The sequence below is a fragment of the Vipera berus genome (genome assembly GCF_964194415.1).
Source record: "Vipera berus genome assembly, chromosome: 12".
Classification (NCBI taxonomy): Eukaryota; Metazoa; Chordata; class Lepidosauria; order Squamata; family Viperidae; genus Vipera; species Vipera berus.
In genome coordinates this window covers 5,105,204-5,128,830 of record NC_138215.1, presented here as the reverse complement: position 1 = coordinate 5,128,830, position 23,627 = coordinate 5,105,204, and the positions used below count along the sequence as shown (strand labels likewise).

At 40.6% G+C, this 23,627-nt stretch overlaps 1 protein-coding gene across 3 annotated transcripts in view; it reads right to left on the bottom strand.

Moving 5' to 3' along the window:
• The window catches only part of DENND4A (DENN domain containing 4A), an 82,992-nt gene extending 61,659 nt beyond the window's left edge, over positions 1-21,333 (bottom strand). For all 3 annotated transcript variants that reach the window (XM_081337564.1, XM_081337563.1, XM_081337565.1), the window contains exons 1-4: positions 21,229-21,333; positions 9,044-9,373; positions 6,450-6,699; positions 3,463-3,532 (exon numbers count right to left, since the gene is read on the bottom strand). In XM_081337564.1, coding sequence (XP_081193690.1) covers positions 3,463-3,532; positions 6,450-6,699; positions 9,044-9,351 — 628 coding nt within the window. In that variant the 5' untranslated portion in view covers positions 9,352-9,373; positions 21,229-21,333. The remainder of the gene's footprint in view (positions 1-3,462; positions 3,533-6,449; positions 6,700-9,043; positions 9,374-21,228) is intronic.
• Between the last annotated feature and the right edge of the window lie 2,294 nt (positions 21,334-23,627).

The following is a 23,627-nucleotide window of genomic DNA, read 5'->3' as shown; positions in this document are numbered from 1 at the left end:
GACCAGAATCAGAGCATCATGAGCCAGAGTGGCATGGTGATTTGACTGCAGTATTGCAGGCTGACTCTGCCCACTGCCAGGAGTTTGATTCTGACCGGCTCAAGATTGACTCAGCCTTCCATCCTTCTGAGGTTGGTAAAATGAAAACCCAGATTGTTGGGGGCAAGATGCTGACACTACAAACCAAAGCACTATCGAGCGGTATATAAGTCTAAGTGCTATTGCTATCATCCAATTGGAACTATAATTTCTCATGAACTGGAGGTAATGCTTCATGATTTCTTTCTCATTAATTGGACATTATGCCAAGCAGCCTAAGATTGCGTGAGTTTTGTTGGTATCTGCATCATACTGCTGGCTTATGTTCAGTGTAATTGTCTAGGGCTCCTAAATGTTTTTTTTTACACGTCAAGACAAATACTATCCTTCTGGCAAGCTGAGTTTCTTCCACCCCTTTGATGTCCTCTGATTTATTTATTCCTTTTGTTTCGGAATTTGTTTAGCCTACATTCATGGCACTCAAAAGGTTTTTAAAAACCACCAACTCTTTTTTTTAAAAAAAAGGAATAACTTTTTTAAAATTATTGTGGACATCACAACTGTGACCATGGTAGATGTCATGTACATATATCTCTTTAGAGGTTGATCTTTGAATAATTTATTCTAGAACTGCGCAAAGTTTCCTGCAGGCTTTCAAATCCTCGCTTATGTTACATTAATCCAGCCCAATTTCCCTTTTGGAACCAAACAGATGTAAAATAAGATTCATTTATTTGGGTTATTCACTGATGAATTGATTAATAAATGTAGGAGTAACATCTTTAGTTGCTAGTAATATATCCAAAGAGAAAAAGAGTGTAAAATAATTTGTTTTTATTCAAGATGTTGTTGAATTTGATTCAGGTTTAGTAGTTTAAGAGATTTATATCTGGACGTCTGTGTATTCATTTCATAGCTGCTACTTAATCTCTATTGTTTTGACTAGCATTATTTTTTTACACTGCTATCATTATTCTCTTAATAACAAATGTGGGTGGTAAAACGCACATCTATTTGGCAACCAAACAGGGCCACCCAGCTGTAAGATTGTTGCTTATGTAACTATCAGATTACTAGAAATTCAAAATAAAAGAGAAAAAATGCTATTAAAATAGCCTGACAAAGAGCCCCCTCAAAAAGCTAGAAACTACAGGTAGTCTTCGACTTACGACTTTTCGTTTAGTGACTGTTCAAAGTTACAATGGCACTGAAAAAAATGACTTATAACCAGTTCGTCTGAGGGAATCTTTCTGAATCTGTCTGGACCTTCAGATCTGCAAGACAAGCACATTCAAAGCCTTTTCCTGGCATAAAATTATGCCAGGTCTTCAAACTTACCAACTTTTAGACTTGTGGACTTCAACTCCCAGAATTCCTCAGCCAACATAGCTTGAAGCCTTGAAGTCCACAAAACTTAAAAACTGACAAGTTTGGGGATCCATGGATTAGATTAAAGATTAAGATTAGACCTCGCATGACCAAGTTCCCTTCTAACACTATCATTCTATCTTCTATATCTTTTTTCAATGCTATTCTTTTTTTAAAAAATGTATCTTTTAAAATATATTTTTCCTTACTTTTTATTGCAGTTGACTGCCTCAAATAATTGACTGAACCGAATGGTGTGATATCAATGGAATAAATCAAAATAGCAATTAAATAAAATCCTTGGAAAATGCAATCAGTGGAATTTTGGGTGCTGCCCTATCTCCGAATACGTGTAATATAGCTGTGTCATGTAAATTGATTTTCTCTTTGTAGTGCTCAGCGCTGCTGCATTATTCTGCTATCCAAAATATTTCGAGAAGAGAATTTACAAATTCTATGCCTGAAGTTCAGGTAGCAATTTTAAATATGGGTTGTATAAAATAGCACGGCTACTTTTACGATGCTCCTAACTTTCCCAATGAGTTCAACTCTACCAGCTCAGGAGCACAGTCAGAAAATTCATTTTGACATTTTGCTCTGTGGATTACATACTTAAGTCTCTGAAGTATTTCAACAGACTTGTCCAGGCAGGCTCTGTAGGAAAAAAAAATAAGCCTATTTCTGTGCTTGGTTGTTTGTACTTGTATGCCTCCAGAGTTTCCCAATTAAGTTTTCTTTTCTTTACTTTTTAAACTCAAGAATAGTTAACAGACACTGAAATGTCATTAGCAGAATTCCCTGGTACGTATGCTGCGGGAAGAGTATTTATTTATTTATTTATTTATTAATGGGATTTATATCCCGCCCTATCTCCCGAGGGACTCAGGGCGGCTAACAACAACAGAACTTAAAGGTCTCTGTACAGTAAATTAAAAATAAAAATTTGAAATAAATTAAAATAAATTAAAGAGTAGAGTTAGAGTTGTAAACATAATTAAAATCCCTGTCAGTCTAGGTCAGCCAGGTGGAAAAGGAGTGTTTTGAGGCCGCGGCGAAAGGACTGGAGATCTTGGGCCATCCGAAGCTCAGGGGGGAGCTGGTTCCACAGGGCTGGCGCTCCCACAGAGAAGGCTCTTCCCCTGGTGGTTGCAAGCCGACGGTACCCTGAGGAGGCCTTCTCTGTGTGAGCGTACTGGGCGATGGGAATTCGTTCCCGGTAGCAGATGGTCCTGCAAATATCCCGGGCCTAAGCCATGTAGGGCTTTAAAGGTAAGAACCAGCACCTTAAATCTCACCCGGAGGGCAACCGGTAGCCAATGCAGCTCACGTAGGAGGGGTGTAATATGGGAGTATCGGGGTGCTCCCATCACTACCCGTGCAGCTGCACTCTGCACCAGTTGAAGCCTCCGGGTGGTCTTAAGGGCTGCCTAAACATAAATTAGTAAGGTGACCCTTGAAATACTCCATACTGTTCTGGTCACCACAATAGAAAAAAGATGCTGAGACCCTAGAAAGACTGCAGAGAAGAGCAGCGAAAATAATAAGGGATCTGGAGGCTAAATCATACAATGAACAATTGAGGAACTGGTAGGACTAGTCTAATGAAGAGAAGGGGTGACGTGACAACACTCTTTCAATGTTTGAGGGGCTCTCCCAGAGAAGAGGACATTTGACTTATTTTTCAAAGCATCTGAGGGTAGGACAGGAAGAAAAGGTGGAAGATCATTAATGGGAGATCCAACCTAGAACTAAGGAGAAAGTTCTTGACAACGAGAACAATTAACCTGCACCAGAAGTTGTCGCTGATTCCATTACTGGAAGTGTTCAAGACGAGATAGAGCAGTCATTTGTCTGAAATATATACAGCCTTCTGCTTGAACAGAGGGTTGGACTAGACGACCTCCAAGGTCCCTTCCAACTGTAATTCTACGTTCTACATTCTAAGCATAAAAATGAATTTTCTGCTCATGTGTCTTTTACTACATTTAATCCATAAACCCGTAACATGTATCCCCAGACCATAAATGTTTTTGAAATGAGTTTAGGATTGCTTACCTGCTTTGTATGATATGGTGTTGGTTTTTGCTACAGATTTCTTGTAACACAAGTAGGCTGCTAAGCCCCACTGTGGAAACATAACATTGGAATGAGCAAATTAACCTTCTAGGCAATGTTGAAACCAAATGTCATATCATAAAGACTTACCGTAAACCAATCTGATAACACCAGCTGTATTCAATAAAATGCTGCTTCTTTAAACCAACTTCTCTAATTACTAATGGAAGTGCTCAAAGATCATATGAAAAACTTTATTTTTTCATACTGGTAAGAGATGGCAACCTTTTTTCTTTTTATTGGATTCATACTGATTTAAACCTTTCGGAGCAATGCTTAGTTCTCTTAACTTGCAATTACTCACTCTAGGACTCCTTTTCAGCAAAAATGGCATACAATTTGGTGCTTTCTACGTAGTACTAACTTATTTCTGCTGCTAGCAACATGTCTGGGCAAACAAAACATTTACCGTATCCCATTAAACATTGCCACACATCTAAATTCCAGCACTGAACCAGAAGTAAAGAGAAAGGGCTGCCAACAAAAACAATTTGGACACAGATTTTTAGGATGTAAAAGACATGTTTTCATGTATTATGTGCATGATAAAATGTACATTTGACCTAGCAGTTAGAGCTAAATTATAAACTTTTATAATAGCTAAGAGCAGGGCTTTTTTTCTCATAGAACGCTCAGAACGGAGTTCCGGCACCTTTTTTGGATGGAACCTTGTAGGGTAGGCAAAGTGGGTTGTATGACAGGTGTGAGTTCCGGCACCTTTTTCTTTTACAAAAAAAGCACTGGCTAAGAGAACAAGGAAACAGCAAAATTTCCATTTATTGCAAAGGCAATAAAATAACTTGGCTGAATATGAAATTTTACAACATCCAAACATGTAAAAAATAATCATTAAGAGGTAACTTCATAATCAACAAGTTATACTCAGCACATTTTATCTGAGCTTCCCCCAGTTCCTGATATCTCGTGAACTGGCACTAATGTTTGAGAGCGGCTTTCTAAGTTAACCTCTCTCAGTATTGTGCTTTTGACAAAGTGTGTGAAATATACAGGCTACTTCTTTTCTGTCATCTAAAAGAGCCTACAGATAGTCCTTGACTTATGACCACAACTGAGGCCCAAATTTCCATCGCTCAGCAAGAGAGTTGTTAAGTGAGTTTTGCCCCATTTGATGACCTTTCTTGCCACAGTTGTTAAGTGAATCACTGCAGGTGTTAAGTTAGTAACACAGTTGTTAAGTGAATCTGGCTTCCCCATTGACTTTGCTTGACAGAAAGTCGCAAAAGATGATCAAGTGACCCCGGGACACTGCAACCGTCATAAATACATGCCAGTTGCCAAGCATCTGAATTTTGATCACGTGACCATGGAGATATTGCAAGGTGTGGGAAAACAGTCATAAGCCACTTTTTTCACTGCTGTTGCAACTTTGGTCACTAAATGAATGGTTGTCAGTCAAGGACTACCTCTATTTCAAAATGCTGAGTCCTGGGGGAGTCCTAGCCAGTCTTAGAATAATATGATGTACGGTACAATATAAGGGCCGGAAATCTATGGTATTTTGTAAGGTTTAATAGCAAAGGCAATCTGGAATATATAGGATACAATAAAAATAGCCTTTGAAGTCATTTCATCCCAAAAGATGAGTTCAATGAAGAGACTACAATCATTAACGACCCATATAATTTAAACCTATAAAAAATAAATAATACTAATGAATTTATTAGTATTATAATATCTATGTGCTTGTGTGTGTGTGTGTGTGTGTGTGTGTGTACACACACACACTCTGTACTTTTCAAGATATAAATGTGGGCAGGAAGACCTACAATCACATTTTGTATTATTTCTTCTAGAAGTATCAATTTAACAGAAGTCTGCTTAGTATTTTGTAATTTTAAAATGAAATAGGCTGCTGTTTCCCTCTGTCACCATAATTTGTTCTGGTCATTCTGACTGGAACAGTATGTAAGCTTTTAGTAATTAGAAATAAATTTTACAATGTAAATGTGTTGATCATGCTTCTCCTTCAGCTGTCAAAATGCACAGTTTTCTCTGTGCTTTTTTTAAAAGAAATGGCCTAAACCACATTTTATCGTTTAGAAACAGCCTTAAAGAATAGGGAGATAAGGAAACCCTTCAGTTTAACACATAGGAAGAGTAGCAACTTTCTATGAAAATGTTTATTTTCAAAAATAAACTGTTAGCTACCATTTTTTTTACATGCGAAGAAGTCCTATGTACTTTTGATTCAACAGACTGTTTAAACAGGATATTTTGATTTTCTACCACCCAGAATATCAGAAAATAGTACAGTTTAATTCATGCCTTTAAACCAGTGAATAATTTCAGAACTGTTATGTGAATCATTAATAGTTAATACAAAGAAGATGATGAAAACCTTCAGTCACATTGAAGCTAGCAATGGGTAATTGCTCAACACTCATTTAAAAAAATAATAATATTTGCACTTGAAATATTAGCCATGAGGGCAATATTCATGAAAAATCTCAGATAGTAAATCAGTATCAGTTACTAAATGCAAACGGGGAGAAATCAGTATGAATTCCCAGTGATACAGCAGGGTATTTCAATGTTTCTCAACCTGGGCAAGTTTAAGAGAGGTGGACTTCAACTCCCAGAATTTCCCAGCCAGCATGGCTGTCTGAGGAATTCTGGGAATTGAAGTCCACCCCTCTTAAACTTGCCCAGGTTGAGAAACACTGCTTTATGGCATTCAAGAACTGCTAAGAACAGACAACATTATAACACAAGCAAGTAAACGAGAGTAGAACATGAGTTGCTCACTCATCAAGAGCAGCATGGGAAAACCTAGCCACAAGTAGCCAGAAACCCTACAATAATTCAGAGTATTAAGATGAATTAACAGACCCTCATCTATGCTACCTTATGACAAGTATTATAAATCCACCGAGGAAGAATGACTCAAAATCCAGAAAACATCTTACCATACTATTGTTCAGATTCTTGTCAACTTTACAGTAGGTGTGTGGCGGGGTTTCCCCTTTGCTTGGGATAATGATGCAGATGTCGGTGACCGCCAACGTGTTCTGGGTCATGTTCTCCAAAGCTCTTCGGTAAGTTAGGTACACTTTCTGGGACGAGGCACTGCTGCTGATATTCGCGGGGCGGCCAGAGGGGGTGGTCTGAATGATCTCACAGCCCTGTTTTAACCTCTCTTTCCCATCGTACAAAACCCTAGGCAGAAGACAAAGGAAAGGCAAGCGCTTAGCTCTGCTGCACTACGGAGCCAATTCAACTCTGAAATAACAGCACAATTCCAGGTATCCTCTATAGGTGCTCCTCAGGTTATTTATTTATTTATTTATTTGTTTGTTTGTTTTTATAAACCGCCCTTCTCCCGAGGGACTCGGGGCGGTGTACAGAGTAGGACAGGCAACAAAGTGAAACAGTATTGAAAAACAATAATCAAAGCAAAACAAACTGGGACCCCAATTAGAGCTGTCAGAGCTATCAGGCCAGGCCGGACTGCTGGAATAGGTAAGTCTTTAAGTCGCGCCGGAAGGTGCGGAGGTCGGGGGCCATCCGGATTTCAGTTGGTAAGCAGTTCCAGAGGGCTGGCGCACCCACTGAGAATGCCCTCCCCCTGGGCGCCACCAGTCGACATTCCTTGAGCGGTGGTACCCTGAGGAGGCCCTCTCTGTGGGAGCGTACAGGGCGGTGGGGTGTTGACATTGGCAGAAGGTGCTCCCGTAGGTAGTCCGGACCCATGCCATGTAGGGCTTTGTATGTCATTGTTAGCACCTTGAACTTCACACGGAAGGCAACTGGAAGCCAGTGCAGTGCACGGAGGAGAGGTGTGATATGGGAGTATCGGGAGGCTCCCAAGAGTGTCCGTGCCGCTGCACTTTGCACCAGTTGAAGCTTCCGAGTGGATCTCAAGGGCAGCCCCATGTAGAGAGCATTACAGTAGTCTAGGCGAGAGGTCACAAGGGCATGGGTGACTGTACGTAAGGCATCCAGGTCCAGTTATGACCGCAACTGCCATCAGAATCTCTTTGGCTAAGCGACCGGTTGTTAAATGAATCATGCCCAATTTTAGGCCTTTTTGCCATGGCTGTGAAGCAAACTGATGCAGTTGTGAAGTGAACCACACAACGGTTAAGCGAATTCCGCTTCCCCCCTTAGAACTTTGTTTGTCGGAAGCCGGTTGGGAATGTTGGAAAGGGTGATCACATGAATCCGGGATGCTGCAACCCAGTGCCGGAATTCGGTAAACACCAAGTGCTGGAATTCTGATCACATGGCTGTGGGGAGGTTGAGATGGTCGGAAGTGCGGGGAGCAATCGTGAGTTAGTTTTCTCACTTCTGTTGTACCCTCAAATGGTTGCCAAACAAAAGTTGTAAGTTAAGGACTACCTGTGCAACATTTCAGTCAGAATCTGTAGCATACTCAAAACCAAATGCCGTGTAGGCATATTTGCAAATAAATAAATTTTGTAGTAAATTCTAGTTTTGCCACCAAGCAGCATCTATAGGCCCAATGGGTTTATAATTTACACGTTACTATTGTCGTCTGAAGAAGCGAAAATCAAAAGAACAAAAATGCAGAGTATTACATCATAAGGTTCTCACTGTGGCCAATGAGGGGCCAAAGGGAAGTCCATAAATAGAGCACTCAATCTCCCTATTATGTTTCTTGGCTACAAGCACAGGTAAATAGTGGGAAACGTACTGACTCCACACCAAGAGGATTAAGCTGCCAATAACTTTCTCTTTGGTGTTGTCAAATCTCCAAATTGGTAGCCACCATTACATCTTGTGTGACAAACTCCTTTTCCTTCTCCTGATTTTCCCACTAATGGGTGTTCTGGGATGACCAGAGATTGTAATACTTTTGAGAAAGGAAGACACTCTCCTCCTTATTATGGAATCTTTTTGATAGCCATTTTATGACTTTAATATCTTTGGTGATGTGTGGTCTTTGAATTATGCCTAATATTCTAAACAATCATCTCTAGTATAAATTTGATTAGGACCTTATTAATAGTGACAGTTTTATTTTTTTTATTCCTTTCTTAACAACCTCCAGAGAGAATTTACTTGTTTCATAGCAATCAAATCCTGAGTCAGTTTTTCAATTTTTAAACAGCTGTTCGTCTGGGATGGTATAAGATCTGCCTTCGGTAAAGGGTTGGGCTAAAAGGCCTCCATGCTCCCTTCCAGCCCTGTGATTCTGTGACTCCATGGGAAGGCCCAGAGTTTCAACGGCCTTCTCTGGAGGCTTCATTTCAATAGCGATCTCAGTAGAAGTGAGTTTTGGATGCACACCCAAAAGCGGGAAAGCCCTCAACATGGCCAAATTTATCCTCCTGAAGGATGCAGCTGCTTTAAAGCTCGGGAGGCGGGTGTTTCATTCACCTGACATACAGTATGAATGGCTTATTTTAAATTCTTTGCACGGCCTATTCAAAACTCCTTCAATTTCATTCCCTACGGATGCTTTCTGCCATATGAAATGCTTCCCAATTCCTGCCAGGTTTCCCCAGAGCAATAAATGATGAAAGTAAAACTAACTTACCCCAGATCTGTAAGTGGGGGTTTATCCCTTCCTCTCCTGTAGCACATATATATTTGGGGTCCCATGAGGCTGCCATTGTTGAGATCAGCAGACAGTCCTGACGGAGTGACATCGATGCATTTGTATCCAGGAGGGACCTCTTCCCCAAGAGATTTAATTATCACCGCCACGTCTGTGATGGGTTCTTTGGGCTTTGCAAGCTTATGGCAAGCATCGTTGAAGTGAATTTCCTCCTCAAGCGGTTTGGAAATATCAGTTAATCCCGCCACCACAAAATAGTCAGCAACCCGAGATCCTCTGTCTTCCATCTTCCATTCCAGAAAGTTCTATCTGGCAAAGGATTAAAACACACACACACACACACACACACACAGTGAACTTGACCATATGGAAGTATACCTTAAAACCAGCAACTTTCAAGAACTAGTACATTTTGGGGCGGGAATGACTCAGCCATGTTCAGTTTTATGTAAAACAGACGTCTCCTTCCCCTCATAATGGAATGAAAATACACTTAGATTTCAATATTTGGTTATACACCCGTTTCGGATTCATTATATAAAGCCCAGATATGTTAATATATCAACAGACTATAAGCAAAAAGGGCTCGCCTAATTGTAAACTCAAAACACTCACATACTAGGCACATATAGGGGTGGTGGGTTTTTTTGGCAATAATAACAGAATTACTTATCAGGATATTCACTTTTCAGCTAACCATCGTGTACATCAGTTTTTCTCAATCTGGTCAACTTTAAGAGGCGTGAACTTCAACTCCCAGAATTCCCCAGCCAGCATAGGGGAGCTGAAGCCCACACCTCTTAAAACTTGACACGGCTGAGAAACATTGGTACACAAAACACCATGTTGTGTTATATACCGTACAAAACACAACACCAACATCATTTTAAGCAACTTATTGTTCTGGAAACTTTAAGTGAAATTATAGCCTCAACCCTCAAAAGCAATTTGTGCCGACAAAATGGAACTTCAATTATTATTTTTCAAAGACAATAGGGGCTGGGTAAGCAAATGCTTGTTAACAGTTTAAATAATGCAGTCCAGATTAGCCCTCTTCCTACTCTCCCTGACCCCCATGCATTATTTTGTAACAGTGGGTAAAAGGAGAATTAAGAAAATAACTGTTTGCACCGCAGAAATATTAAGTAAAGAATGACAAATCTAACTAATAATTTAAAAAGAAAAAAAGGGATATGCTAAATATATATTCTAATTTTTTTCTCCAGGAGCTCAAAGCACCTTACCTGGAGATTTCCCTTCACACTATTTTTTCTGTAATAAAACTCCTGTGGGGCAACTTGCACTGAAAAAGAATGACGGCCCAATGAACTTTGAAGGGGGGGTGGGAAATGACCGTGAATGCAATGGGGAATACACATATACACATGGAATAAAGTGGATTGGACCTCACTAATGTCACGTAAACGATAAAAAGAATAAAACAGGAGTAGGTAATATTATATAAAAAAATTTAAGTTTGGAAAGTAATCTATGGTATTTTAAGTTGTATAATATATTAGGATAATATGAATTTAAAGCTTACTTGGAAAGAAGAATAGCTTTAGACAATTGATATAAATTGTTTTATTTGCGATTGCTTTTATTGGGTATTAGATTGAAAAGTATTATTTTGTATTTGAATAATCATTGATACGAGATATATATATATATATATATATATATATATATATATATATATATATATATATATATATATATATATATATATATATATATATATATATATATATATATATATATATATATATATATATATATATATATATATGTTTGGAGTTTATCTGTATGAGTTAAAGCTCGATAGTCTAAATAATTCAGGATTGTTTGCGTAAGTTAGATTATGATTGTTTGTATTTTTATACCCTGTACTCTGCTCTGGGAAGTGGGGGGAGGAGGGGAAAGGGAGGGAGGGGTTGGGGAGAGTTGGGGACGGGGAAGAGGGTGGGAGGGGAGGGGGTTGGGAGGGGTTTTTTCTTTTTTTTTGTTTGTTAAAGATAAAATGTATTGTAAAACATTTTAATAAAAAAAAAGAATAAAACAGAACAACAGATTGGAAGGAAACTTGGAGGTCTTCTAGTCCAAAACCCTGGTCAAACAGAAGATCTTATTCCATTCTGGGCAAATCTTTTCTTAAAAACCAATGGAGCACCCCAACTTCAAGATATACAATAAAGTGTTCCGCCGGTTAATTGTCCTCCAGTCCCAGAAAAAGGTCTCCTTAGTTCCAGGTTGCTTCTCTCCTTGATTAGTTCTTGCCTTCAGGTGTTTTGGAAAATACAACTGACTCCCTCTCCTCCTCGTGGAAGCCTCTCACGTACTGGAATGCTGCCGTCAGGTCAACCCTGGTCCTTCTTTCATCTCAACTGGCCATACTCAGTTCTTGCAACCGTTCTTTATATGTTTTAGCCTCCAGGCCTGTAATCATCTTAGTTGCTCTTCTCTGCACTTTTTATTTATTTTATGGAGTTGATGTTCTCATCAAGTCTATTCATGAGGCTGATACAGTAGTTAGAGCCTTATTTACCAATTCAGCTTCAACCTATACAATAACAGAGTTGGAAGGGACCTTAGAGGTCTTCTAGTCCAATCCCGTACTTGAGCAGAAAACCTTACACCATTCCAGACAAATGGCTGTCCAATCTCTTCCTAGAAATCCTCCTTATTATACTGTATGCATTCCTTCCTTCCACTTTGCCTTTAACGTCCCATTGCCGTTGACATTTTATCCCACAGCTGCCATCAAATAATTGGGGATACATATAAGCATGTGTGCATGCGTGCACAAAAACACACACACAGACACACACACACAGACACAGACACTGGAGTAAGATGGGTGCCACTGATTCCCATGAGAGCCTCTAAAACCTACACCCACAAACCTATTGCGTACATATCCTTCCATCTTGCTGCTATCAACTGTCTTCCCCTCTCTGCCTACTTTATTTAGAAAGAGAAAATTCTTCCTTTTTATCCGCAGCTTAAGCAAAGAGAGAAAACCAGGCTAAAGGCTTTTCCCCGGACTGTACATTGCTGATTCACTAAGTATTCAAGTCTTTAATCCCACATTAAGGATAAAAGAATTAGAATGAAGGCAAAACGGCTCTAAAGGAGAAAGAAAATAAAAAAGGATGGAGCAATGACTTTTCAATCACTGCTTCTTCGCTATGAAAGCCCCACAGCTGATATCACAGTGTATAAAAATAAAATAAATTTCAAAACAGCATTTGGCTTTCTTTAGTCTACCTTATAACAGCACAATTGAGCTGGCAATTCTGACTTTGAAGCCAATCCCTTATCGCTAGGGATGGAGGCTTCTACTCTTACCTGAGGCTCAGTTATCCCTAAGGGGAGGGGAGGGATCTCCAGGGGTAAGGAAGAAGAAAGGTGAAAGCAAAAGGCAGCTCCTCTCCTTTTCTCAAAGCTTACTGGAAAGCAGAAAACTCCCAGCTTCTGATTGGCTCCTCAGCATTTAAGTTTCCTGGGCTTCTATTGTCTCTGCCCGTCACCTGGATCCAAAAATCAGTCCACTGTTCTTCAGATGTATCGGAACTGCAACTCTTCCAACCGGGCCTCCAAACCAGCAATAAATCAGTACAAATGAACCAGCTGATATTGCTTCACAGGTTCCAAGAACTAAGGCTCGATACAATCAACCCCTATTTTTAAATTATGGCCTGCCAACCTTCTAGGGAAGTCAGGGTGACATGCGTAGCTGTCACTCACCACTTTCACTTCCCCCTGGTTCTCAAAGGGTGTAAAGAAAGGACAAGAACTAAGGGAGGCCCCAGGTTGCCTAATGATTAAACGGGTCCAAGGGGAAACATTTCCGTCACTCGGTTGGGCAATGCTGAAGAACCTCTCTGTCCTCTTGTAGGAGACTTCCTTCCCGTTTTGGACTTCCTATTCATCACTAAACACCAAGAAGAGCCGCTGTTCTGCTCTATCGGAGCAGTGAAGTTACATTCTTTAAACAGCCAATCATTCCGGGAGTCAAGCTGGCTGGAAGAACATATTCCACTTCTAAGACTAGACTGAGAAAGCCGTCACAGATAAAGAGGAAAACATCTACCGTTAAAGCCAAGTTTATCAATAAATAACATTCATTGCTTTGAGCAGGATAAGAAGCAACGGATGGAAACTAATCAAGGAGAGATCCAACCTACAACTAAGGAGAAATTTCCTGACAGTGAGAACAATTAATCAGTAGAACAGGTTGCCTCCATCCCTGGAGGTTTTTAGACTGGACACCATTTATCTCAAAAGGTATAAGGTCCTCTGCTTGAGCTAGGGCTTGGACTAGAAGACCTCCAAGGTCCCTTCCAACTTTGTTATAATCTTATTATTCTGATTCAGAAGAGAGATAAGCACAAAAAAGGCCGGCTATTGTTGGTTCTTTCAGCTGCATCTTTGCAGTCACAGCTTCATTAAAAAAATTATCATAAAGATAATTCCTCTGTGTGTGGGAAGGGAGATATTCAACGGAACTTCCAATGATGACGATGACATCCCATCACGCCTACATCATCTCTCTCCATGACTACTGAAAAGTGGATATGTTGTTTCACCCCCACTGATATGGCACTTCCCCCCCCCCCCACAAACACACACTCCCCATAATTCTGGTAAAAATACTCAGAATTGCCAGCTCAATTGTGCTGATAAAATAAGAGAAAGACATAAAATATTTATAGGGTGATCCAAACGACACAAACGCAGACCGTTCTCAAAAAAAGACAAAGCAGTTTATATCTAAGGATGACCTGCATCCCCAACAGGGAAGAACTGGTTTCCCCTTCCTTAATCCCTGAAAGCTGATGCTATTTCATCATACAGGCTAATCTAATTGATTTAAAAGAGGATTCGGAGAGTTTTTTTAATTGAAACAGAGGAACGAGATTTCAGATTCTTTCTCCCAGATGCAATGACTCCCTTGAAAACGTGGCTCCTGTTGCAATGGAGGTTGAGCATTTATTTAAAGCCAGCTCTCTGGCAGAAAAGAAAAGAGAGATGACTCATCCGAGTTCAACAGAGAAGCTTCTTCCATCCCCTCTGTACACAACAAGTAAATCCTCCATCGAAAGGGTTAATTCTCAAAAAACAAGGATTTCAGCAAACTGCAGATCCTATAAACCTTATTTAACAACTCTCCCCTTGAAGCAATGTAACAATATCCCTTTAACCTAGGCTAATTGTTGTAATTATTAAAAAGAAGAAAGCATAGCATTCTTGTTTTTCAAAATTATCATTGTCTCTAATCCTAGCCATTTCACACTTTTAGACAGACAAAGAAATGTTTTCCTACCTCTCAGCAGAAGATTGGAAGCATCCTGCAAAAGCCCGTTCTCGAGCAGAAGATTCAAAGTTTGGGGGGGAAAAATAAAACCCAGTAATGGTTACATCATAGCCTCCTGCTATGTCAGACAACAATTGCCTAATAACTGCACATTTCACTTCTGAGAAATTAAAGCGGTATATGTAAAACAGTGATTACATAAAAGATACCTTTCGATGACAATTTACTTGGTTGTGCAATTCCTTTTGGCTTTCTTCTTCTGAAAAGCATATTTCCAACACTGAACATAATGGGAAAAATCCATGTTCCATTTGTTATCCTAAGGCACAATGGATTTCAACTAACCAGAATTTCTTGCCAAAGCCGATTAGTTCGTTAGCTTTCTGTCCTATGCCTTTTTGAAGAACCTCGGAAAATTAAGGAGTCCCCCACTTTTATTGCTGGGGAGATAGGTAGGCTTAGCCAAACAAAGAGAAGGCTTAGGGAAGACCTCATAGCCGTCTTCCGATATTTGAGGAGCTGTCACAGTGAAGAGGGGGTCAACCTATTTTCCAAAGCACCAGAAGGCGAGACAAGAGGCAATGGTTAGAAAATAATCAAGAAGAGAAGCAATCTTGAACTAAGGAGAAATTTCCTGATAGTGAGAACTATTACTCAATGTAACAGCTTGCCCTCAGAAGTTGTGGGTGCTCCATCACTAGAGGTCTTCAAGGAAAGATTGAACAATCATTTACCCAGGATGGAATGAGGATTCCTGCCTTGGCAAGGGGTTAAACCAAGGTCCCTACGATTCTATTTCTATTTCATTTACACGTAGAGTAGCAACCTACATAGCTGCCTGGTTCAGGAAGTAGACAGCCACTTAATATTCACACATAAGGAATTACATAGATGAATGAATAATAGCATGTTAGCAATGTAATTAAACACTTCAAAATACATTGTTGGTTATTGTATCAACTGGCCTTAAACCCCAACACTGTTTTTTCCTTCTGTCCAATCCTGTCTGATTATCAGACACAAAATAATAGGATTATCTAAGACAGAAGAGCAGTTCTTTCAACTGGCTTATCCCATTTTTTTCTTCTTTTTATTTGGTCAACATGAATTCAAAGCAGCATATCCTAACCTCTGTGGGATGAGGGACATTCCAAATTTAAATTCTAATTTCTTTCCCTTCCAGTTGACAAGCGGAATACAATAACTACACATATCAACACTTGTCTTTTTTCAAAGCAAGCCATAACTCATTGGCAACAAGTCTGGGCTACAATATCATCTTCCTTTGTGCCACAACCTAACAACCATCTCATTCAGTAAACCACACCAACATGTTTGTCAACCGGTTCAGCCATATGAACCGATTGGCCAATAAATCTATATCTTCAGAAGATTTAAATGTTACGAAGTACAAGAATAAATTTTATCGACGTGGAAAGTAGATTACAAGAAAGAAAATCTTTGCTGCCCTTGATATATTTTCATTTTGCCTGCTGGAAAGGCTGTACTCTTCTTTTTCCTATAAATAAATCTGGTTCTACATTTCAGCGCAGAAGCCCCAAGGAAAGCTTTCATTATTCAGTTAACTTTGCCAGAACACTACCAGTGTCAAGTCATAGCTTTATATCACTTCCATCCCAAACCCTGTTATCACAATTGTACTCTTTTTTTGTAGCCTTGCTTTTGTATCTGACCTTACAACTGAGTAGCTTAGTTGCTCCCCTGAAGAAGATGAACTGGAATCAAAGGCGCCACTTGCTGGCATCTATTCCGCAGCAAAAATTAAAACATTTCCCATAGATGATTGAAGAAAATGAGCCACAAAGTCCTAAGTCTTTATTTCGAAGAGATACTGTTACAACTTAGAGTCAACATAGGTAATTAGATACTACCACTTTATAATGCCTTAGTAAGACCACACTTGGAATACTGCATCCAGTTTTGGCTACCACAATATAAAAAGATGTAGACCAGGGGTCTTCAAACTTGGCCCTTTTATGACTTGTGGACTTCAACTCCCAGAATTCCTCAGCCAGAGTGCCTGGCTGAGGAATTCTGGGAGTTGAAGTCCACAAGTCATAAAAGGGCCAAGTTTGAAGATCCCTGATGTAGACACTCTGGAAAGATTCCAGAGAAGAGCAACAAAGATGACTGGAGGGCTGAAGGCTAAAATGTATGAAGAACGGTTGCAGCAATTGGGTATGTCTAGTTTACTGAAAATAAGAACAAGGGGGGACATGATAGCAGTGTTCCAGTATTTGAGGGGCTGTCACAAAGAAGAGGGGGGGTCAACTTATTTTCCAAAGGATCAGAAGGCAAGACAAGAAGAGATGGATAGAAATTGAACAAAGAGAGAAGCAACCTAGAATTAAGGAGAAACTTCCTGGGACTGACAACAATCAACCAGTGGAACAGCTTGCCTCCAGAAATCGTGGGTGCTCCATTACTGGAGGTTTTTAAGAAGAGACTGGACAGCCGTAACATGCAAGAGCCCAGTTCCATTACTGAAATCAATCGCTCCCAGGATTATATCCCTGCATTTTAATAACTGAGAAAAAATGAAAAATAAAAAAAATGGATAGCAGAAAGGTAGGACTAAATGTGAAATGTAATGCTTTTTTAAAAAAAAACCTATCCAACGCATCATTTGACTAATTGGCTCTCTTCAAACATTAAATTCCAGAGCGAAATACATACCACCCACCCACTCAACATTTCCAGAATACACATGAAACATAAATCTTGATTGGGGTTGTGTCCAAGACACATTTGTGCATTTTTTTAAAAATAGAACATGAGATTAGCAGGGTTCCAAAAGGCACTGCCATAATTAACAAGCTGTTAAGTGTTATTAGTATCTGGCCTGCTGATTTTTCTAGTTATTAAAGAAGGGATAACCATAAAAATCTCATAGCCTCTACAGTTTACAATGCTGCTCTGTTAGAGGAAAAATACTAATCATTCTGTTTTGAAGTAACCAATATTATGTAGACAAGGGAGAGCATCAAGAGCTGGCACAGATAATGGCCTCAGTGGGCACATTCTGGGTCCTATTAAAGGCAGCAAAGTGGAAAATGGGCCAATTTATGCATGTACATTTTCCTATCTTTTCAGTCATCTCAACTGGATGCAAGAGGAACATTATGATGAATTAGGGATTCATTAAAAGGGTGGGTAGCGTTTGATTTTTCATCTCCGCTAGCAAACTGAGTTGAGCCACTGTGAATGATGCTTATCCAATCCACCCTAGATATCAGTTTTATACAGTTCAACTGAATTTCAGGCCTACTGAGCAAAAACGTCAAAAATTTCTTTCCTCACTCTATGCAGTGAAACTTTTTGCCACGTTTGTGGTGCTGCAAGGCTACAAGAGTGCATGTCAAAATCAATGTCAACAAATGATCTGTAGGTGTAATCACTACCTCCACTCTTACTGAATTTTGTTTGAGACTCTGATGATACATAGACATCTTTAAAAACAACAACAATGAAAGCTTCCCAAACAAAGCTAAATCCAAATAAAAATTTGTTCTTATGACCCAGAAATCCATGACTGTTATAATGCAGAAAGATATTAATTAATACAGTTCCTGATCTTGGATGAATAACAAACACCAAAGCACCTAACCATTTCTAACATGAATTTTGAAGATGTTTATCTAGTATATTTCCTTTAAATGTCAAACACTAAAAAAAAAAATCTAAAGGGAAGTTACTGTATCCATTGGAAACCAGAAAATGAAGGGGTGGGGGTGGAACGACTCTTCCAAACAAATCTGAGGCATCTAATTTTAGGTAGAAGTTTAACACACATTAAATTGCAGCATATAAACCATCCTCATTCACAGAGAAAACGAGGGAGTTAGACCGAACAATCATTTTTGTGTTTCGTGGGAGACTGGTGAAAAAGGTGACAACTGGGGTCCCCCTGGAAGCTCCAAGTTGTTCCAAAGCTCTGGACAATACCCTCCCCTTCATTACATTGGCCATTCCTATCATGCCTTCTAATACTGACACCTGATGTTCCAATCTTTATTATGGTCATAGATCAGCATAGACCCTTGATGCTGAAATTCTGAAAAGTGTTTGCAAATAATAGTGTTATTAATCTGCTTCCTCCAAATTTTCCAGTATTTCCCCAATAAAAGCATTTTTCTACGCCCGAGCTTTGCCTTGCGTAACTCCCTCTCAACACTCCATCTTTACCAAATAGTATCCTTCCTTCCAACACAAATTCAATTAGTAGCCAAATAGCTTCTCCCCCTACATATTCTCAAATTTAGAAATGATCTCCAAAAAACAAAATCCTTTTGAATCTGAAAGTTCACGCACTATCTGGTTGATCTTACAGAATTAGGATTCCGTTTCTCCTGTGAATGTGTTTATAAAAGACCAACAGAATTACCTAACGCTATAAATATAGCCATTTCCAATTGCCTAAGCGTGTCATTGCACTGTTCACACAATTATAGCAACTCCATCAGTTAAGCCCCCAACTCTATTTTCCAATAGCAAACTTCCAGGTATCGGATTACTAGTCCTACGTAAGTTACCTCAAAGACAAAGAAATAAACTTTTTAAAAAATAATCATCCTAAAAGGCAGTCTGGAAACACCACTGCTACTACCAGTAATAATCCCGTACTAAAAATACTATCAAAGAAAATCTTTTTCTACCTCTGCTTCAGTCTTGGGTAATAAAAATCAAGCGTATTTATTTCTAGTTCAATGCAAAAATAAATAAATAAATAAATAAATAAAAACAAGAACTGCTTACCTAATTTTCAGGTCTGAAGGCAGAGTAATTTAAGCATTTATGCTATAAATCCCAAGAAAGTTAAGGATTCTTCTTGTATACAGCAAAATGTCAATATTCTAAAGCTGTTTTTATTTTCCTTTACTGAAGCATGTGAATCTTCCGCTTCTTTACTGTACGAACAGAAGACTCACGCCCTTCAATATAAATGAAATGGGATATACACAGTAAACATTTCATTATCATTCTACGTACAAGGAATGGGATAGATGCAGCCAACCTATAATTATAATTCTACATAAATGGAACCGGATATATACTGGGGCTGTTATGTTTACATGAAATAGGAACGCATATTGCATTTAGTAAAAAAAAGCAAAGCTGGCATTTTCTTCCAAATCATTTCTCTTTGAAAGGGCAAGAGGGCTCTTAGATTGGAGGACAGTAAAATAAAAGAGGCAAACCAGCTTTCCTGACTAATTGTTGGATGTGGGGAGAGAGGGGAAGGGAGGAAGGGTCTAAAATACAGGTTGAGTTTCTTGGGGGGGGGGGAACTCTGCCGACAGACAGGCATCCCTTGTAACAACTGCCCCGTGTCTGACTTAAAATGACTGACAAAAGGAGAATTTAAGATAGGTATACTGAGACGGAGAAAGCTGGAAGAGGCAACCTGGAGCCACTCTGTGATGGGAGAGTGGACGGAGTCAGAAGATCATAACATCTTCCACCACCACGTAGGATACCCTTGATCGTAACATCTCCCACCACCATGGAGGGTATCCTTGTATTTGTAGGGTTTTCAAAAAGAAACCGGATAGTCAATCTGTCCGGGATGGAATATTTTTTTTTCTCCTTGCCTTGGGCAGGAGGTTGGACTAAATGACCTCCAAGGTCTCGTCCAGCTCTTTGATTCTATGTCTCAACAGCACATTAGGAGAGAGGGGGGGGTCCACATAGCTTTCCTCTTGTGGGCAAGTCCAAAAAGGGAAAACCCGCCCCCCCTTTTTCTCACTGCCCCCCCCACTCTCTCCCAGGACTTCTTCCTCGCTGCCCTCCTGGGGGGGGGATGGACCCGAATGAATGAAGCCAGCCCCCATCATCCACTCCTAGCCCCGGTTTCTCCGGCTGGGCTACCCCAAGGGTGCCCAAGGCTCTGGATCGGGCACCCTCCAGGTCCTTGTTTGCCCCCAGAGAAGAGGCAGTGCCAACCCCGGGCAAAGGCTCCAGCATGGCAGGGAAGCAGGGGGAGGCTGAGAAAACTGCTCTCCCGCCCCCCCCTCCCGAAGGACCATCCTAACAATCGCTATCCCAGTCTCGGTGACCTCGATAGCCATAATTAAGAAGAACAATCATTTTATTTATTTAGATAGATAGATAGATAGATAGATAGATAGATAGATAGATAGATAGATAGATAGATAGATAGATAGATAGATAGATAATAGATAGATAGATAGATGATAGATAGATGATAGATAGATAGATAGATAGATAGATAGATAGATAGATAGATAGATAGATAGATAGATAGATAGATAGATTAGATGATAGATAGATAGATAGATAGATAGATAGATAGATAGATAGATAGATAGATAGATAGATAGATAGATAGATAGATAGATAGATAGATAGATTTATATACCGCCCTTTCCCGAAGGACTCAGGGCGGTTTACAGGGCATTTAAAAGGAAGTCAATACAAACGTTAAAACAAATTTAAAAAGATTAAATAGAACCCTGAGAAAATTAAAACCCAGTTAAAATTAAGATTTAAAAAAAAAAATTCTCAGCCTGGGCCAGAGAGCTCGAAGAGCCAGGTCTTCAATAATTGCCAATTATTGCTGGGTCCAGGAGCAGCAGCCAACAGCATCCCTAAAGCGAGGAAGGCTCTGCATCCCAGGCGGACCCCCGGCTCTGGCGCCCGCCATGCCCCCCCTCCCGTCCAGAAAATGGGGAGGGTCGCCGCCCCCTCGCTGTCAAGAGACCTCGGGGGGGGGGCTTCAGCGCCCCCTCCCCCGGGGACCCCCGTCGCTACTCCCTCCGGCCGGCAGGGAGTCGGCTGCCCTCCCTTCCCTGCGCGCCCCGCTCACCTGAGGCGCAGGAGGAGGCCCGTCACGGCGCCGGCAGCGGCGGCCTCCCGTCAGACGCGGCCCCGCCAGCAGCGGCCAGCGAGCCTCGCGCCCCGCCGGGGAGCCGCGCGCCCGCCGCCATCTTGGCCGAGGGGAGGAGACGCGCGCGCGGAGGGGGCGGAGCCACGGTTGCCCTGGAAACGAGCCCGCCGGAGGAGGGGAGGAAGGGAGGTGGGCGCCCCTCAGTTATGATGGGGGGGGCGCATCCCCCCCCAGAAGTAATTCATCACCAACAAAGGAGAATATTTTTAGCTCGGGGTTGGAATGAGGGGTCCTCGGTGTTCTCTGAGCTGGGTGGTTTTCTTGCAGACGTTTCATGACCCCAAAAAGGTAACACAGAGTAGAATAGAATAGAATAGAATAGAATAGAATAGAATAGAATAGAATAGAATAGAATAGAATAGAATAGAATAGAATAGAATAGAATAGAATAGAATAGAAAATGTGGAATGAAATAGAAATAGAATAGAATAGAAAATATGGAATGAAATAGGATAGGATACGAAAGGATAGGATAGGATAGGATAGGATAGGATAGAAAATATGGAATAGCATAGAAGAATTGAATAGAATAGAATAGAATAGAATAGAATAGAATAGAATAGAATAGAATAGAATAGAATAGAATAGAATAGAATAGAATAGAATAGAATAGAATAGAATATATGGAATGGAATAGAATAGAATAAATGAACAAGAATGGAATGGAATGCAATAGAACAGAATGGAACAGAACAGAATAGAATAGAATAGAAAATATGGAATGAAATAGAAATAGAATAGAATAGAAAATATGGAATGAAATAGGATAGGATAGAATAGAATCGAATCGAATAGAGTAGAAGCTGGAAGGGACCTTGGAAGTCTTCTAGTCCACCCCCCTGCTCAAGCAGGAGAATTTATACCATCTCAGACAAGTGACTGTCTAGCTACCTCTTCTTCAAAATCTCCAGTGACCCCATCAACCTCATCAGTGCTACAAGGGAGTGGCGTTTGAGCTGATGGTGTTACCTAGTTTGAGTCATGAAACGTCTGCCAGAAGACCACCAAGCTCAGAGAGCACCAAGGACCCCTCACAGTATTAATCACCCCAAATAATGAGAAAATCTGGGGGGGATTCAAGCAGAATAGAGGGTTCATAGACACCCTAAAGTGTTTTTCCATGCAGCAATCTCTAGAATAGGAGGGGAGGGTCAAGCAGCGCCCCCGAGTCCCTTATGAAGCACCCCTGAAAAATGGGGGTGCCCTGGGGTGCAGGCAAGAGGGAGTGCTCAAGGGGGTTCATGGTGTGAAACAGACCTAAATAACGAGGGCTTCCTGTTACTGAGCACCCCATACAATGGCAGCAGGCAGGAGGGAGCATCGAAGGAGAGATTTCATCTTCAGCATCCAGAAATAAAGGGGGAATAATATTATTAAGCACTCCAAAACAATGGCTTCATGTACAACTGAACACCTCTGAATAATGGGGAGGGGGGCTTACAATGGCAGCAGTCCAGAACAGACGTTCAAGGAAAGAACTTAGCTTCAGCCCCCCAAAATAAGGGGCCTTTTCACAGGATGAAGGCCAATGTATTGTAACAGGAGAGACACCTTCTGATACCCTGAATTATGGAGGGGGCTCCAGAGGGAGAGATGTGGGGTTCCCAGACTGCCTGAGGGGTAATAAGAGGCTTCACATTCAGGACCCCTAAATTACATTGAGCTTCTTGGGCAAGCAAGGGTTCTTCCTTCAGGCACTTCCCAATGAAGGGAACCAATCCATACTATTTAATAACTGGTCTTGTTAGAATGAAGCAGTGTTCGGATCTTTGTCACTAAAAATTAATGATTACATGGAGGCCTCTGGGCAATGGGAGAAAGATGTGTTTCTAAGGGGGTGTCTGTGTCCAGCTGGAAGAACAACGGCATGCTTTCATCCCAGAAGAACAGATAAAGAGAGGAAAGTCCTGGAGAATTTATAAAAAGAAAGTTGGGTTAAACACCCATCCTGTATGGCCTCCAGATGTTTGGGACTGCGGTCAGTAGTTGTCAGCTTGCATAGGAATTGCATAGTACGGGTAGTCCTCAACCTACGACCAAAATTTCTGTTGCTAAGCAAGACAGTTGTTAAGTGAATTTTGCCCCTTTTTATGACCTTTCTTGCCAAAGTTGTTAAGTGAACCACAGCAATTGGTAATCAGTAATTTGGCTGTTAAGTGAATCTGGCTTCCCCGTTGACTTTGCTTGTCAGGTCACCAAAGGTGACCCCAGGACAGTGCAACAGGGTAACCTCAGATATGAATTAAATAGAACATAGAATCACAGGGCTGGAAGGGACCTTGAAGGTCTTCTAGTCCAACCCCCTGCTCAAGGCAAGA